Raw genomic sequence first — 16614 nt, 5'->3', positions numbered from 1 at the left:
AAGTGGCAACCTCTAGCTGTTATGTATTGTACATAGAAGTATATTGCTCTTTGGGGAGTTCACTTACGTTCTAGTGTGCAACTTTAAAGGTGAGGTCTATTGGCAGGAATAATAAGGTCAGCCGAAGTCATTATCAGAATGCAGAAGTTCAGTGTGGCTTGCTGCCCAGATGCCCTCAGTCTTAGCTCAACAGTTTCTTTGGAACAATGGCAGTAAGTCTATAAGGCAGGGGTCGGCAACCCAAAATGTTGAAAGAGCCATATTGGATCAAAAATAAATAAAAAAATCTGTCTGGAGCCGCAAAAAAATAAACGCCTATAAGCCATATACAGTAAGTGTTATAATGAAGGCAATACATGATATAAGTATCTATATTAGCTATATTAGCCTACTATCATAATAAAGCTGCTGCTGAAATCTTCCGTTGACAGAAATGTTGACATTTTAATAAGTATTCTACACATTTTTTTACACCATTGGAAAACATTCGTAAAACAGAGGCTTCACTCCAGGAAATTATTGGCTTAGAATGGCCAAGGTATAGATGTTTGTGTCCAAGTTAAAGAAAACATCAGGCTGTCTTCTTCTAATGGATTTATTACAATCTTTGCAAGATTGGTAACGTTTGTTGTGGTCTATAACAGCACACAAACAACTATCCGAAATGCAGCCAATATTACATACAGATAATGTGCCATGAGACATGCAAATATAAATTACATACATCAAAGGAGCTCAAATATACCTACAAACGAGGCATGATGATGCAATATGTACATATTGCTAGCCTAAATAGCATGTTAGCATCGACTAGCTTGCAGTCATGCACTGACCAAATATGCCTGATTAGCACTCCAACAAGTCAATAAAATCAACAAAGCTTACATGTGCATTCACGCACAGCATAAAAAGTTTGATGAACAAAATGAGACAAAAAAAAGAGTGGCATAAAACAATTTTTTTTGGCAGTGTCGGAGAAAGTTGTACATGTAAACAAACTACTCTGAGTTCAAGGTCCGCGGAAAATCAGTAGAAAAAAAACAGCGCTTGTCAAATACTCTCATCAGTGTGGCATGTTTAATATGAACAGTGGGATTTCTAACAAATAATTTGTGTCATGTTTATCCTCCTACAGAAACCATGTTAAAACAAAAAATATATTTTACCCCATCTTTTTCCATTTAAATACATTTTTGAAAAAGCTCCAGGGAGCCACTAGGGCAGCACTAAAGTTGCCGACCCCCATTCTAAGGCCTTGTTCACACTGCAGGTCAATTCCGATTTTTTTTCCCATATAAGATTTTTTCATGTCAGTGTGAACAGTGCCATTCTGAATTTTAAACGACCCAGGCCACTTTTGTATGTGGATATAAATCGGACATATATGTGATGCGTCCTCAATATGAACCCTCCTGTGCTCAGGTCGCATTCATCCGACCAGAAAGTCATCAAAAAGCGGTAAGCGTCATAATTATTCGCCAAAATAAAAGGTTACAAAATAAATAGTTGACAACGGTGCAAAACACAGGTGAAAATAATGTTTTAGGAACATGTGAATGTTCCACCACTCTGTCTCCAAATGCTCGCCACAAACACGCGCTTCAAGCAGACATCGAAGCAAAACATCTCGTAAAACTGCGAGAGCCAAAATACTTGTTGTCCTCCTTTGTAATCTCTTACGCGCAATAATTCCTTGAAATTGCCACAAATGCGCCAGTACTAAGACTAGAGTGGAAGCCATGTTGACTTCCGTAAACACTGAAGTGCATACGAGGTTTTTGATTGATTGATTGAAACTTTTATTAGTAGATTGCACAGTACAGTACATATTCCGTACAATTGACCACTAAATGGTAACACCCAAACACCTCCCTGCTTGGCACTCAGCATCAAGGGTTGGAATTGGGGGTTAAATCAACAAAAATGATTCCCGGGCGCTGCACCGCTGCTGCTCACTGCTCCCCTCACCTCCCAGGGGGTGAACAAGGGGATGGGTCAAATGCAGAGGACAAATTTCACCACACCTAGTGTGTGTGTGACAATCATTGGTACTTTAACTTTAACTTTAAACTCTGAAGTGCATGCGAGGTTTTTGATTGATTGATTGATTGAAACTTTTATTAGTAGATTGCACAGTACAGTACATATTTCGTACAATTGACCACTAAATGGTAACACCTGAATAAGTTTTTCAACTTGTTTAAGTCGGGGTCCACGTTATTCAATTCATGGTCATGTCCGCATGCAGGTCAGATTGCATTAAATTAAAGATTGCAATAAAAATGTCACTTTTTTTGCAATGTGTACGACCACTAAGAAGATAGGATTTAGCAAAAAAATCAGAATTGGACATCCGACCCTGCAGTGTGAACGTCGCCTTAGTTGGTGGGATAATGTATGGAATGTTCAGGTTTGGTAAAGCCAGGCATATCATTGCTCGTTTCCCCTTTGGCAAATATGTCTCATCTCCTCCAACACAGTCATACAAATTCCACTAAAAACTTTACTTTCAACAAAAGCCTTAATTTAAAAAGAAAAAAACAACAATGATACTATGGGGACATGACAATCTGAGACACAGTAGTTGTGGTATTTTAAAATGTGTTATTTTACTATCTGCGTGATAGTGTGAGACAATGTCATTTAATAATCTGAGAGTGGGTCTCTTCAACAATGTGGCCAGGAAGCGACTTATTCATATGAATGTTTGGATGTACTGAGTTGGTACTGCAAGATTTGCATCCAATTGGTTTATGGCGTACTGAGCGGGACAGAGAATCGGTCAAGGGGTGTCTGAGAAAATTGACTCACATTTAATCCTTGTTCAAAATGATACTTGCCTAGACATGCTATTAATACATCCTTTGAGACAAAACCGGTTGTGTAATGCCTGTGGTGTTATTTCAACTGTATTGTTGGTAGCAGATTTGCAGTATTTGATTAACCATTTTGTATGTCTAAAATGTGTCCCTTAAATAGACTAACTGTGCCTGGTATATTGAAAAGGTGAATATGTAGCATAGTGCTATTTAAGTCAGCTCACATCTACAAGGTTTCCTGATAAACATGTTTGGACCCAGCCGACACACCATTCATTTATTTATCCGGGACTTCTCATGTGTTTGGTGTGGTGCTTAGATTTACGACCACTGTCATTCTCCTAAACTGTGTCCTTGCCCCCGATGCCATCTGTCTCATCACTCCTTTAAACCTTGGCGATGGCGAGGGAATTGAGTGCTGGAAGAGTCTGTGATGACAGACAGGTGTGGTCTCCAAAAAAGCAATTCTATAGAATCTGCTGCTGCACATGCATGGACTCAATTGTTTTACCTAAAACTGGTGCAGCAGTCTGAAGTAAAGAAAATACAGAAGTACAGAAGACACTGAACACTAAAAAACACTGTCCATCAGAACTGTGCGATATATATAAATACTGTGTATACCTCGGTGCGAGTATATAAATATGGCTTATTTAAATTATATGGCCGTATCGCGATAATGTATGTTGATGACAACTTAGCCAAGTACCACAAAATCCAGGGAAGGGCTAGGCCGATAAAACGATATCAGTATATATCACGATAGACATGTAATCATAACAGTATAAAATTAGTTCGATATTATGTCCCAGAAATATGTATTTTTATGTTCGGAAAAAATAGGTAAGAATAAAGCTTGGTTGGTTGAATGAACAAAGGCACTCGCGGTCTGGTAAGCTAGCCAAACAGGAAGTTGTCGTGAAATGAGAGGGACAAACAGCCAATCACGTAACAGTATCAACCAACTTTTGGTTGCACCATCTTACTTTCGATTTTCTGTACATTGCAAAATAAATAAAAAATGAGTGCTGCAGAGAGCGAAGAAATAGTGAATAAAACAGGAGAAGTCACCACAACAGTATGGCGTTTTTTTGTTTTTTTTCAAACGGACTGTCGTCTTTCGCCGCACTCATCTTTTCTTATCAACCCACATCCGTTCCCTTTTTGGATGTTCGGAAACAGGTAGGAACTAAAATGCAGGACTGTATAACAAATAAATAAAATATAACAAATGTGCTATTTTTTAAATTATAATTTGGTCCAATAATATTTATATACCAATTACTGCATAACATTACTTCGTGACACTAAACCTGCAAATACTTGTTCTTGTTAGGCTTCTAAATTTAAATTTTCACACTTTGCACTATTTTGTAACACGTTATTAGGTATTTCCTACATTTTCCTTTTTTTTACATTAAAGAGGTTATTTTTAAGTGTTTATTGTGATTTTAGTATGTGTTTACATCGACTGATTGTTTTTCATGCTTTTATTGATATTTCATTTTCTTTCTGCCTTTATAGTTGAGGGGTTTATAATCAGAGGAAGGTTACATTTGAAGTAAAAATGTTAACATATAATATACTTTTCTCCTGGTCCATATTTCCATGTGTCATAAAAAATATCAATAATTATCGATATCGACCAATATAAAAAACTTATATCGTGATACAGTTTTCAGCCATATCAGGGACACTGTCTGTGGTTGTGCTGTTGATATGATACTTCTCTGGTATCAACAGTATCTCTTCGTTCACAATCTGTAAACCGTAGGACCAACAGTTTTCTCTTCTGTAAATCCAAAATGTTAATGAAAAAGACAAAATGGTGAACATTATCCCAAGCTTTGATTCCATACCAATAACTCTTTGGATACTCAAAAACCCAGCAGGCATGATTTGATCAGCTTTGTGTCTGCGTAATGAAGGTCGAAAAGACAGAACAAAGCGCTTCCTGTTGGATTTACTCTACATTCTTGCACATCAAACATTAACAAGCCCCAAGGTATTCAGAATGGTCCTTACTTGATTCCTGTCTGGATAATGAATCAGTTAACCTGGCAATTGGATTATCACAGATTACCCGGCTGAAAGGGCTTTTCTCACGGAGTGAAGCCAAGGCGGTGCTCCTACCGGAGCTCTTTCATCACCTCCGCTGGAGTGATGGCGGAGGTGAGAGAGCGGGCTCACTTAACAAACGATGGAAGTGATGAAAAAGCAAGCGATCAAAGGAGGCACACAACTGTTTTTAGCACAGGGGTCGTCTTACTGCCGAGCGTTAGCATTTTTAGAAACAGAACAAAGAAGAGGAAACATTGTTCATTCTTATCTTGATGGCTGACAACATGAACTGTGACATCTTCACTAAAAATAGTTCAGCAATTATTCTCATTGTGAGCTACAGTATACAATAGTTCAAAGGTTTAACTTTCAAAATCTTTCAAAAGAATAGTTTTACTGATTCTGAATATCTAGCATAAACTGTTGTTTGAAATTGAATCATATAAAAAAATTAAAGTCAATCTCTTGCAAACAATGGTGATATTTACATGCGCAATACAGCGTCATCAGCAGCAAGTCAGGCTTCAGTATGTTCCCAAAAGATGCTTGGAAAGACTTAGGGGACTGATTGCCATTCTAACCCTGAGCCAAACCAAACCCCCAAAAGCCTCATTATGCCACGAATTTCAAAGCACTGACAGGGCCTAAACTTGCAATCTCTAATTTCCAAGAAGAATACCTTTGCAGTTTTTCCCCCTTGAGGGGCCTGGGTGAGGTAGCACATACTAAACATAAAGCTAAGTGTTTTTCTTCTTTTGTGTGACTGACGACCTCTTTGTTTTGTTTTTCGTCTTTTCGCAGACATATGCTGAATGTAACATGGGAGCACAATGACTTCTCCTTTAACACTAACGGTTACCTGGTGAATCCTGCGATGAACATCATCACTCTGGACAGAGAAAGACAGTGGGACAAGGTTTATTTATATTTATTTTTTTGGTATAAATGTTTATAACAAAAAGCAAGACATTTTAAGCAGTAGGAGTTATTTCATCCCTTAGTGGTCTTGTCATTTGGGGAACTGCACTTTTTTTGGAATACTGCCTATCTTTCACAATTTTTATGTGAGACAAGCTCACGTGTTTTTTCTTTTTTTATGCATTCTAACACGTAAATAAACCTTGGCAAAAGTCAGCTGACAATGGAGCCAATTGGTCACTCTATTCCGCCTATAATGCGCTCAAAAAAACATGCAAAAGCCTCCATAAGAGTTTTATATATGTGCTGTAAGTATACAGTGGAACCTCGATTTAGGAACTTAATTGGTTCTTGAATATGATTTGTAAACCGAAAAGTTTGTTTCGTGAAGCAAAATTCCTCATAAAAACTAATGTAAACATGCATACTTGGTTCTAGCCTCGACAAAAGTCCATATTTAAGTAGAAAAAAATGCATAATTTGAAGACAGTATAAAGTGTGTGTGTGTATACATTAGGGTTGTCCCGATGCCAATAGTTTGGTACCGGTACCAAAATGTATTTCGATACTTTTCTAAATAAAGGGGACCACAAAAAATGGCATTATGGGCTTTATTTTAACAAAAAATCATATTATTTCCTATTTGCGAGCCAACTCAGCAAACAGTGCAGCATTGCTGTACTCCTCGCAGACGTCTAAAAAGAATGTGACGTAGGGGGCCCAGCCTCACCAAAATTGCTGTGCCGCAGGTGTAAGAATGTAAACAGGATGTTACGTCAGGGGCCCTGCCTCTCCAAAATGGCTGTGCCATGTGTACAGAAAGTGATGTCATCAAAATGGCAGCAATATTTACATATTTTTGCTGATTTATAGCATACGGTGGTGTATTAATTTTACAGACGCATCACAACGTTCGCTTTTCCCTTCAACAATAACAACAACAGCAACACTACTAATCACGGCAGACTTTTTGAGAGAAATCAAATACTACTTTGGGACAAATGATAATCCAGAACCTTACATTTTTTGCCTGATTATAAGGAGGATGATCGAAAAGTTTTAGAAGCTGTGTGAAAAACAGATCCAGCTTTAGTGAAACACTGAGCAGTATTGCTAAATGCTAAACAAGGAATACAAACTATGAACATAACAAAACAATCACTTATTGTACAAACCCCGTTTCCATATGAGTTGGGAAATTGTCTTAGATGTAAATATAAACGGAATACAATAATTTGCAAATAATTTTCAACCCATATTCAGTTGAATATGCTACAAAGACAACATATTTGATGTTCAAACTGATAAACTTTTTTTTTTTTGCAAATAATCATTAACTTTAGAATTTGATGCCAGCAACACGTGACAAAGAAGTTGGGAAAGGTGGCAATAAATACTGATAAAGTTGAGGAATGCTCATCAAACACTTATTTGGAACATCCCACAGGTCAACAGGCAAATTGGGAACAGGTGGGTGCCATGATTGGCTATAAAAGTAGATTCCATGAAATGCTCAGTCCTTCACAAACAAGGATGGGGCGAGGGTCACCACTTTGTCAACAAATGCGTGAGCAAATTGTTGAACAGTTTAAGAAAAACCTTTCTCAGCCAGCTATTGCAAGGAATTTAGGGATTTCACCATCTACGGCAGAGGTCTCAAACACGCGGCCCGCGGGCCAATTGCGGCCCGCGAGACGTTATTTTGTGGCCCCCACCTTAATATGAAAGTTAAATGTTAGTGCGGCCCGCGAGTTTTAAATGAATGGCGCTTGACAGCGTTGTGTGCGGAGCTGAAGGAATCTACCAATCACAGTGTGGCGAGGGCGTGCCTTGATGGCACTGCCTTAAGTGTCCTCCAGAAACTGTCAACGCATCATCTTTTTCTCCATACAAACAGCGTGCCGGCCCAGACACATGTAGTATGAGGCTTCTAGAGACACACGCAAGTTATTGCAAGACATACTTGAGGAACAGCCATACATGTCACACTGAGGGTGGTCATATTTTATTTTTTAACACTGTTACAAATATGCGCCACACTGTGAACCCACACCAAACAAGAATGACAAACACATTTCGGGAGAACATCCGCACCTAAACACAACATAAACACAACAGGACAAATACCCAGAATCCTTTGCAGCCCTAACTCTTCCGGGCTACAAAAACACCCCCTACCCCCAACCCCGTCTCCTCCCAACCCCGCCCACCTCAACCCCCCCACATACACCTCAACCCCCCCTATCTCCCAAATTCGGAGGTCTCAAGGTTGGCAAGTATGCATTGACGTCACTTGCGTGATGCAAGCAGAGAAACATTTTGCCGCTTTTCCATGACACCCGTTCACGCTCTTCCTCCCTCCCTCCCTGCCTCCCTCGCTCGCCCGCCTGCTCGCTCCCGCCCCCGTTGTAAACAGTCCGGGCGGGGAAGACGAGCACTCCGCCGAAGGACTGAGCGACAATACAAAAGTGTGGTGCACTGGACCCCAGCGCTGATACTCCGACAGAGAGTCGCTGGGCGAATCAGACGTGTAACACGTTAGTGGTGATGTTAGCCCGTTCGGGGCTAATTGTGCTACCGTAACTGTAAACTCCACGGCGAGCCCCCCTCCTTCCCCTCCCGTTGGCTCCAGACAGAGACGATTTTTGATGCAATATTTCTTTGTTGAGCATAGGGGCACCCCAACGTGTCTTTCATTTCATTTCATTTTTATTTATCTCCTTCATTGATGTGCATCTTTGATCGATAGACAATTAAACCACAATTATTAAATTATACATTTACACACCAATGCCTGAGAAGGAGCAGGATGAAGAAAAATCGTATATTTTTCTGCCCCCTTCAACATAATACGTAGTCTTACTTAATGATATCATATAAACCAACAAATACATCCAAATATAACGAAAACAAACAAAAAAACACACAAAAAAACACAAGAAGTGCAAAACTTCATGATGTACAAACTGAACAAAAAAAACAAAAGTAATATACACCTCACAGGATGATACAAAACAAATACAAAACCAGGCAAAAAATAAGTAAAATAATAAATATAAAGCAAAATGTAAACACTTATGGCTGTCCATATGATCTTATTGTTCTGTCTTTATATAGTTTTTCAATTGGAATATATTTTTACAATCTTTTATCTCATTGTAAAGAGAATTCCATAGTTTAACCCCCACCACTGATATGCACATTTGTTTTAAAGTTGTCCTTGAATACTGATGTTGGAAATGACCTTTTCTTCTATGCTCTTCATTCTCAGAAGTGATGACAAACATTTTTTGTAAATTTGCTGGTAATGTTTTACTTTTAGCCTTAAACATGACACATAACGTCTGTAACTTTACTAGCTCCTGTAATTTCAATAAACCGGAATTAATAAATAATATGTTAGTGTGTTCTAAGTAATCTACTTTATGAATAATCCTTATGGCTCTTTTCTGTAGTTGATACAGAGAAAGTTGCGATGCACAAGGAATACAATTTGAAACATCATTATACAACTAGACATGCTGAGGAGTATGCAAAATACCAGGGAGATGAGAGAGTGAACCGGGTTGCAAATTATAAAACCAGTCTATTGAGGCAACAAGATTTCGTCAAGAAAGCAAGCGAAAAGAGCGATGCAGCAGTCAAAGCTAGCTACATGGTGAGTGAGATGGTTGCTACGGCGGGAAAGCCATTCAAAGAAGGTGAATTCATTAAAAAGTGCATGATAGATTTTTTTTAAGAAATCTTTTTTTGCGGCCCAGCCTCACCCAGTTTCTGCATCCAGTGGCCCCCAGGTAAATTGAGTTTGAGACCCCTGATCTACGGTCCGTAATATCATCAAAGGGTTCAGAGAATCTGGAGAAATCACTGCACGTAAGCAGCTAAGCCCGTTACCTTCGATCCCTCAGGCTGTACTGCATCAACAAGCGACATCAGTGTGTAAAGGATATCACCACATGGGCTCAGGAACACTTCAGAAACCCACTGTCAGTAACTACAGTTGGTCGCTACATCTGTAAGTGTAAGTTAAAACTCTCCTATGCAAGGCGAAAACCGTTTATCAACAACATCCAGAAACGCTGTCGGCTTCGCTGGGCCTGAGCTCATCTAAGATGGACTGATACAAAGTGGAAAAGTGTTCTGTGGTATGACGAGTCCACATTTCAAATTCTTTTTGGAAACTGTGGACGTTGTGTCCTCAGGACCAAAGAGGAAAAGAACCATCCGGATTGTTATAGGCGCAAAGTTGAAAAGCCAGCATCTGTGATGGTATGGAGGTGTATTAGTGCCCAAGACATGGGTAACTTACACATCTGTGAAGGCGCCATCAATGCTGAAATGTACATACAGGTTTTGGAGCAACATATGTTGCCATCCAAGCAACGTTACCATGGACGCCCCTGCTTATTTCAGCAAGACAATACCAAGCCATGTGTTACATCAACGTGGCTTCATAGTAAAAGAGTACGGGTACTAGACTGGCCTGCCTGTAGTCCAGACCTGTCTCCCATTGAAAATGTGTGGCGCATTATGAAGCCTAAAATACCACAACGGAGACCCCCGGACTGTTGAACAACTTAAGCTGTACATCAAGCAAGAATGTAAAAGAATTCCACCTGAGAAACTTAAAAAATGTGTCTCCTCAGTTCCCAAACGTTTACTGAGTGTAGTTAAAAGGAAAGGCCATGTAACACAGTGGTGAACATGCCCTTTCCCAACTACTTTGGCACTTGTTGCAGTCATGAAATTCTAAGTTAATTATTATTTGCAAAAAAAAAATAAAGTTTATGAGTTTGAACATCAAATATCTTGTCTTTGTAGTGCATTCAATTGAATATGGGTTTGCAAATCATTGTATTCTGTTTATATTTACATCTAACACAATTTCCCAACTCATATGGAAACGGGGTTTGTACAATGTCTGCTCTCACTGGGATGCCGACTGACTGGATGTTTATATCTTCCCGTTTAGATGAATTAATCATAATCCACCAAGAGGTTAAAAAAGAAAAAAGAAAAAAAAGGTGCCCGCAGACGTGCGTCTTTTCGTGTTTTTCTTGCCATCTACAGGTAAAAATTTGGTGTTGGCCAACTTCTCTGTTTATGGCCACAACCTTGTACTATCGAGGTGAGAGGCATGATTTATAATCTAGAATTAACTATGACCAACTCAGAGGCGATGCAGCAACAGAAGCAGTTCAGTTTGTCAACATTGCTGCATAAGCTAGTTGGCCTTCTGTGATTATGACGCAGCAAAAAACAGTTTTTCTGTGTCATAGCATATCACCAATATCACTAATACTTGGTTAATATTCAGGTCATAAGATGTAAACGGAGACATGTTTGCCTTTTTTTGATGTTTTAAAGGGCTTTATGGGCGCAAAGAGTACTCCCATTAGCTGCATTGTTAGCCACCTTGTTTTTGCCATATTTTTTACGAAGTAGAATGCATAAAAAAAGAAAAACGTGTTTGTGTCTTACTGAAAATTAGGATTGTAAATTATTCCAAATTCCAAAAAAGTGCATTTCCCCTTTAAGGCTAGTTAGAGGCTACAGTCACATCAGTGAAACACTTACTGCAGGATTATCTCACAGGCGTCCACTCCTCTTGTCAACTCCATCCACCACACACACACCTTGTGTGTGTAGCATCATTGACAAGAATGAAACTAACTGCAGGAGACAAGGCCACACGCACACCAGCGCAGACGTCACAGACAGAGGTGGTTCAATGCTAATTATGTTTTATTGATGAATAAGGGCGCTACTAATTTCACTTTTAATAGGCTATTCGTTTCCAATATGACATCAAAGTCCTGCACTATTAGGCAAGTATAAAAGCATAAGTGAGGAAAATGATGTAAGGTTGAATGTAAATCACCTAATGTCTTCACAAAAGAGATAAAAGACTCTCAGTAATACCGACAAAAATATATCTCATTAGTGAAAGTGCAAGGGTTGCAACGTTGTAAAGAAGCAAAACAAAGACGGTAGATCGGTGTGAACAAATGTTTGTTGTACACAAGACCCGCCCGACAATCAGCATTTGTCTTAATAGCAGCATTAATTTATTTACGTTTCAACAGGCAATCCAAAGCCTCCTCTGTGCAGGCAGCTATGTGTGCTTACAGTAAAGTTCAATAGACATTAGCAAGGTTTTTAAATTCAAAGTTAAGGCTGTAGCGGCCTCAGCTTTTCACCACAATGAACTTTATATAAACCTTGCAGGACAAGGAAAGATTTCACGCACATTCAGAGCAAAACTTTCACCAAATATTGTCTCATCTCAATGAGGCAATAGCTCCACTGTGTTTATCTTTCTTGCCTGCAGGGTTTCATTTTCTCGGAGCTAAACCTTTATTCTGCCTTTTCATCACCCTTTTGCTGACTTTATTGGCTTATTATAATCATTGTGTTCCGGGGCAGCCTGTGTTTTACATCCATACAAGTGATACCCATCTGGTCCTGACACAATACAGACTGATTCCCTGACTTCTATCAATGAACCTTAAATCACTAAATTGCTGCTGCTGCTGCTCTCATTAAATGCATTACAGTGGTCATCATTCAGTAGCTGCATCTTAATTAGAGTATAAATGTTAACGGACCTTGGGAAGAAAGAAGAGGAACCACAAAAGAAGAAGCAACTCAGGAAAATAACGGGAAGTCCTTGCTCTTGTAAGGAAGTGTCATATATAAGGCTAATCCTCTTTGGCTTGATGATCGAAATAGATTGAGCTCAACTGAAAGTTCGACAATATATTTTTAAATCACACACAGCTAACGTTTCTGAACCCATAATTAACAAAACTACAAAGAAGACCTTCTTTGAGGTGACGTAAAAAAGGCATTAGTGGGACTACATTCTTTGGACAAACACACAGAACAATGGAAAGGTAAAAAAAAAGCAGCGACAAGACTGTGGATTTACAGAAGCCAGGGTGGAGTCATATCGAGTCAGATTCCAAACGAAGACACGACCAGGAAGACCAAAGAAGACACTTAAAGCCGAGAGGGAACATGTACAGATGGCTTGAAACCAAAGACTTAGCAAGGCACACAATTGCCTGTCAAAGAGGAGTTCCCAGAGGATTGTGTGTAATTTACACAGCATAGCACACGTCAGCAAACTTTCTAATGAGTTGTCACTCAATCTGCAACCCACAGCACAACAGGTTCTTTTTAAGGATGCATCTACAATGGAGATCTGTGTCTAGGAAACCACAGGGACATGATATTTTTCATCTCAGTGAAGGAATTAGAAATTCAGATGGACTCGACTGAAAGTCTGCGAGTGGAACGATAGGTAAACAGCAGAGCCGATCACTGTGACTGGCGGCAAACATTCAGATAACTGTGTTTGCTTGCCCTTTTCCTCCACTTCCTTGTGATTTTGCTTTATTGAGAGAGCCATAGTTCCAGTTGTTGTGTGTTCCTTTACCGTGTTTACTTAATGCCTAGAAATCTATTTGGGGAAAAAATGCAATTGGTTCGCTGAATTACGGCCACGACAGCAACATTCATCAAGCTGACATCTTATTCAGCACTAAACAGCCGGTGACATAATGGAGCACAGGCTCTCGCTACCTCGCAGAGGTCAAGACTCCTCAAGTGCGCCTGAAATGTTCAATTCCACATTTTAATTATGTATTCAGCTCATTTCCCTACAGCCCCCAATTAGAATTAGCTAACTGGTAATATAGCAATTTGATTATGTGGCATGGTGCATATAATTGTACCATCTCTATCCACAGTGACCCAAAAATCAATTTCCTCTAAAGTGTCCACGAACTGCACCAGGTCCTGACGCACAAACCACAAGGATGAGCGATAACGGCATATAGAGCAGGAAAATTGGGAACGGTTGCATTAAGATGGGAGATTGTGATAAACAGCTTTTTGCAGTGGCATCTTCAGCGGTTTCATCTCATGCACTCCAGGCAAAAAGGCCTAATTTCTCAGATGTGTCTCAACTTTATTTGTGCGTTTAAGGCAGCGTTAAAAACAGATTTATGGCATTTATATGTGGCCCTCTCCAAAGACTCATTCCTTTTCCTAAGTGGTACACAGCAGCCTTGTGTGGCGCAGTGACCATCTGCTCTTTGTTGCAGACATTCCTCACGTCTTCGCCTCTTTGCTTCAGGTGGGCACCTACGGGATGAGCATCCTGCAGATGAGATACCCCGTGTGGCCCCGATACGGCTCCTACCTGGAGCCCGTGTCAGATTACAGGCACCTGACGGTCGCCACGCTGGAAGAGCGGCCATTTGTCATCGTAGAGTCCGTGGACCCATCGACCGGTACATGTGTCAGCAACACAGTGCCTTGCCGACGCCAGTCCAACAAGACGGAGGCGTAAGTGTACCGACTACAACGGCACCTTATCACAACACAAGAATCAAGATTTTTGTCTTAGCAGAACATGCAAAATGTGTTGACTACAATGATAAAAAGAACCAAGGAACCCAAGGTTTTCCATCATTCTGAATAACAAGCAAAGACAAACACATTGAAATTGCCCAAGATAAACTTACTAAACATGGTACAATTAAAAGGGACCTATAATGGTTCTAATCCACATTTAACACACTTTTGTGGGGTGGATAATACTTATTGGACATGCTTTGGTGTATATTTTAAGTAAATTTTGCCCGACAGTCACATTTTGACCCCTTTCGGAGTATGCTTGGAAAATGGTTCATTTTGGGGGGGCTGTCTTTTTTTATGCAAATGCCTCCACGCCCCGCCCCCTCGCGCTTACTGACCCTGCTTCTTTTCCTTGTGGTTTTTCAACATGTTCAAGAAGTGATGTCGGAATGGTGTCATCGTTTAGCAACTCTATCCACTTCTGCCTGGTACTTGCATTTTCATGAAAGCCGAACAAGCTAATTTCCCCTCACACCAGAACAAACATTTTCTTGGGGCCTTTGCTCAGTGTGCTAGCACTGAAGCAGAGAGGAAGAGGGGGCTGGCCGAGAGCTACATGCCCATATAAGTACATCCGGCACACATTGACGAATTCAATGTGATCGAACTGTAAAAAAAAAAAAAAAGACTCCAAAACACAGCGTTCAGAATATGGGCTAGATGGCAAAAAATGCTTTAAAATGTACATGCTTTTAAGTAAAATAAAGCACAACACAAGATGCTAAAGTTTAATTTCAACACTGCAGCATCGGTAGTCTTATTCACAACAGCAAACTGGCTAGCACGAGCAGTAAAGTAGCATAAGTGTCCCTCTGGATGCAGGCAGAGCGCAGGGCTGCCGGATAGAGTCCTGTGCCCCAGCTCATTTGGAGGAAGTATGAAAGAAGGCAAAACTGTTTCACAAGTATGTCCACAATGACTCCATGGTTCATGTCTATGACTTTGTTAACTTCTGTGGTATCTTACAACTGGAAGTGGAGCGGGAAAAGAGCAACACCGATTGGCAAACATGGCTGATTCAGCCATGTTTGATCAAGACAACATATGCTCACAGCTGATCACCGTGAAATGTATCACGATCATATAAACACCCAGCCTTATTTGAGAGGCATCCAAAAATGGTTGCAGGCGGACATCTAAATGCATGAACTTTGTGATCTGACACATTGACATTGTTTGACACGAGTACAGACAACATTTTTTAGTCGGAAAAGAGAAAATGCATCATAGGTTTCATTAAACAGAAAACAACATGTTTAGAATCAACTCAACAGTTTCAATACCTACACTAGAGCTCAAATAGACTCAAATAAGTCATGTTTTTAAACTTGCATGATTAGTATGGCTCAGCTGTTACGCCGGATGCCCTTCCTGAGGCATGACTCTAATTTATCCGGGCTTGGGACCGGCACTGATCTCCAGTGGCCGGGTGTTGAGGCAAACATGAAACTTGTACCACTGCACTACCAATGCCTCCGCTCAAACAAGCTGAACCATGGGGAATACATGTCTTAAGGGTTACAGGAAGTAAAACAAATTGGGAACATGCTGAAACCAAGCATGAACATCCTCAAACTGGCAGGGGGGTTGTGATGACGAGCTGTTTGCGATTTACAAGCCTCTAAAATAAAGAATCCAACCGAGACCATTGCTTGTGTGTAATCCCATGAGTGTCCTGGCTCGTTAACAAGTCCATCTTAATTGATTTCTTATCATACTTGAAAGTGCCAAGAGATGTGGGATAAAAAGGGTCCTCCCGTGCCATTAGCACGAGCATGGCATCATATCTCTCACATAGGCAAAAGACTCATTTGGCCACTTGGTCAGCATCCCAGGATCAAACAGTGACCCGATCAATAAAATAAATATGCAAGCACGGTGAGCTATTTATTGCACGGGACAATTAAGAACATAAATCGTCAGCACCTAGAGATTGATATTGTGTTCTTTACCCGGTGGGGCGGGGAGGTCGTTATCCTTTAATGACAGCTGCAGAGTGCAAACTACTAGAGGGAAAGGAGACGGATTACGTTCCTGCACTGTTATGGAAGGCGATGGGTTGGTTTAAAAAGGTAGCATGTCAAGCATCATGTCAAACAAGTCAGTGGAGTAATCTGCAGGTTTGCCTTTACAAGAGGACACTCGGAGCACTGACAGCTGACTTGGCTTTCAAGGGCTGGCGCTAAGCGGGCGCCTGGAGTTTTGGGCCGTCGGCCAAGCGTCCACGTTTGAAGAGCCGTATCCGAGGACACGTCGCATATGCAAACAGTATGGAATATTGCCTTTCAAAACAGTCAGCATACAAAACACATAGTCAGGTTCTTTGCAATTCCTGTTTTTTCCAGACAAAGTACAAATGTAAACATCAATACTGTACTTGGTTACATGG

The 16614-nt window shown here is 40.3% G+C and overlaps 1 protein-coding gene and 1 long non-coding RNA gene across 3 annotated transcripts in view; one reads left to right on the top strand and one right to left on the bottom strand.

Annotated features, from left to right (window-relative positions):
* The window catches only part of grin2ca (glutamate receptor, ionotropic, N-methyl D-aspartate 2Ca), a 119314-nt gene that overhangs the window by 64380 nt on the left and 38320 nt on the right, over positions 1 to 16614 (top strand). For both annotated transcript variants that reach the window (XM_062050314.1, XM_062050313.1), the window contains exons 4-5: positions 5682 to 5796; positions 13942 to 14153. In XM_062050314.1, coding sequence (XP_061906298.1) covers positions 5682 to 5796; positions 13942 to 14153 — 327 coding nt within the window. The remainder of the gene's footprint in view (positions 1 to 5681; positions 5797 to 13941; positions 14154 to 16614) is intronic.
* LOC133652012 (uncharacterized) overlaps positions 1 to 16614 on the bottom strand; it is a 34672-nt gene that overhangs the window by 5977 nt on the left and 12081 nt on the right. The gene's annotated exons all lie outside the window — the stretch shown is intronic.

The sequence above is a fragment of the Entelurus aequoreus genome, linkage group LG06, assembly GCF_033978785.1.
Source record: "Entelurus aequoreus isolate RoL-2023_Sb linkage group LG06, RoL_Eaeq_v1.1, whole genome shotgun sequence".
NCBI lineage: Eukaryota > Metazoa > Chordata > Actinopteri > Syngnathiformes > Syngnathidae > Entelurus > Entelurus aequoreus.
The sequence above is the reverse complement of the archived record's forward strand: the minus strand, read 5'-3'. Positions and strand labels throughout refer to the sequence as shown.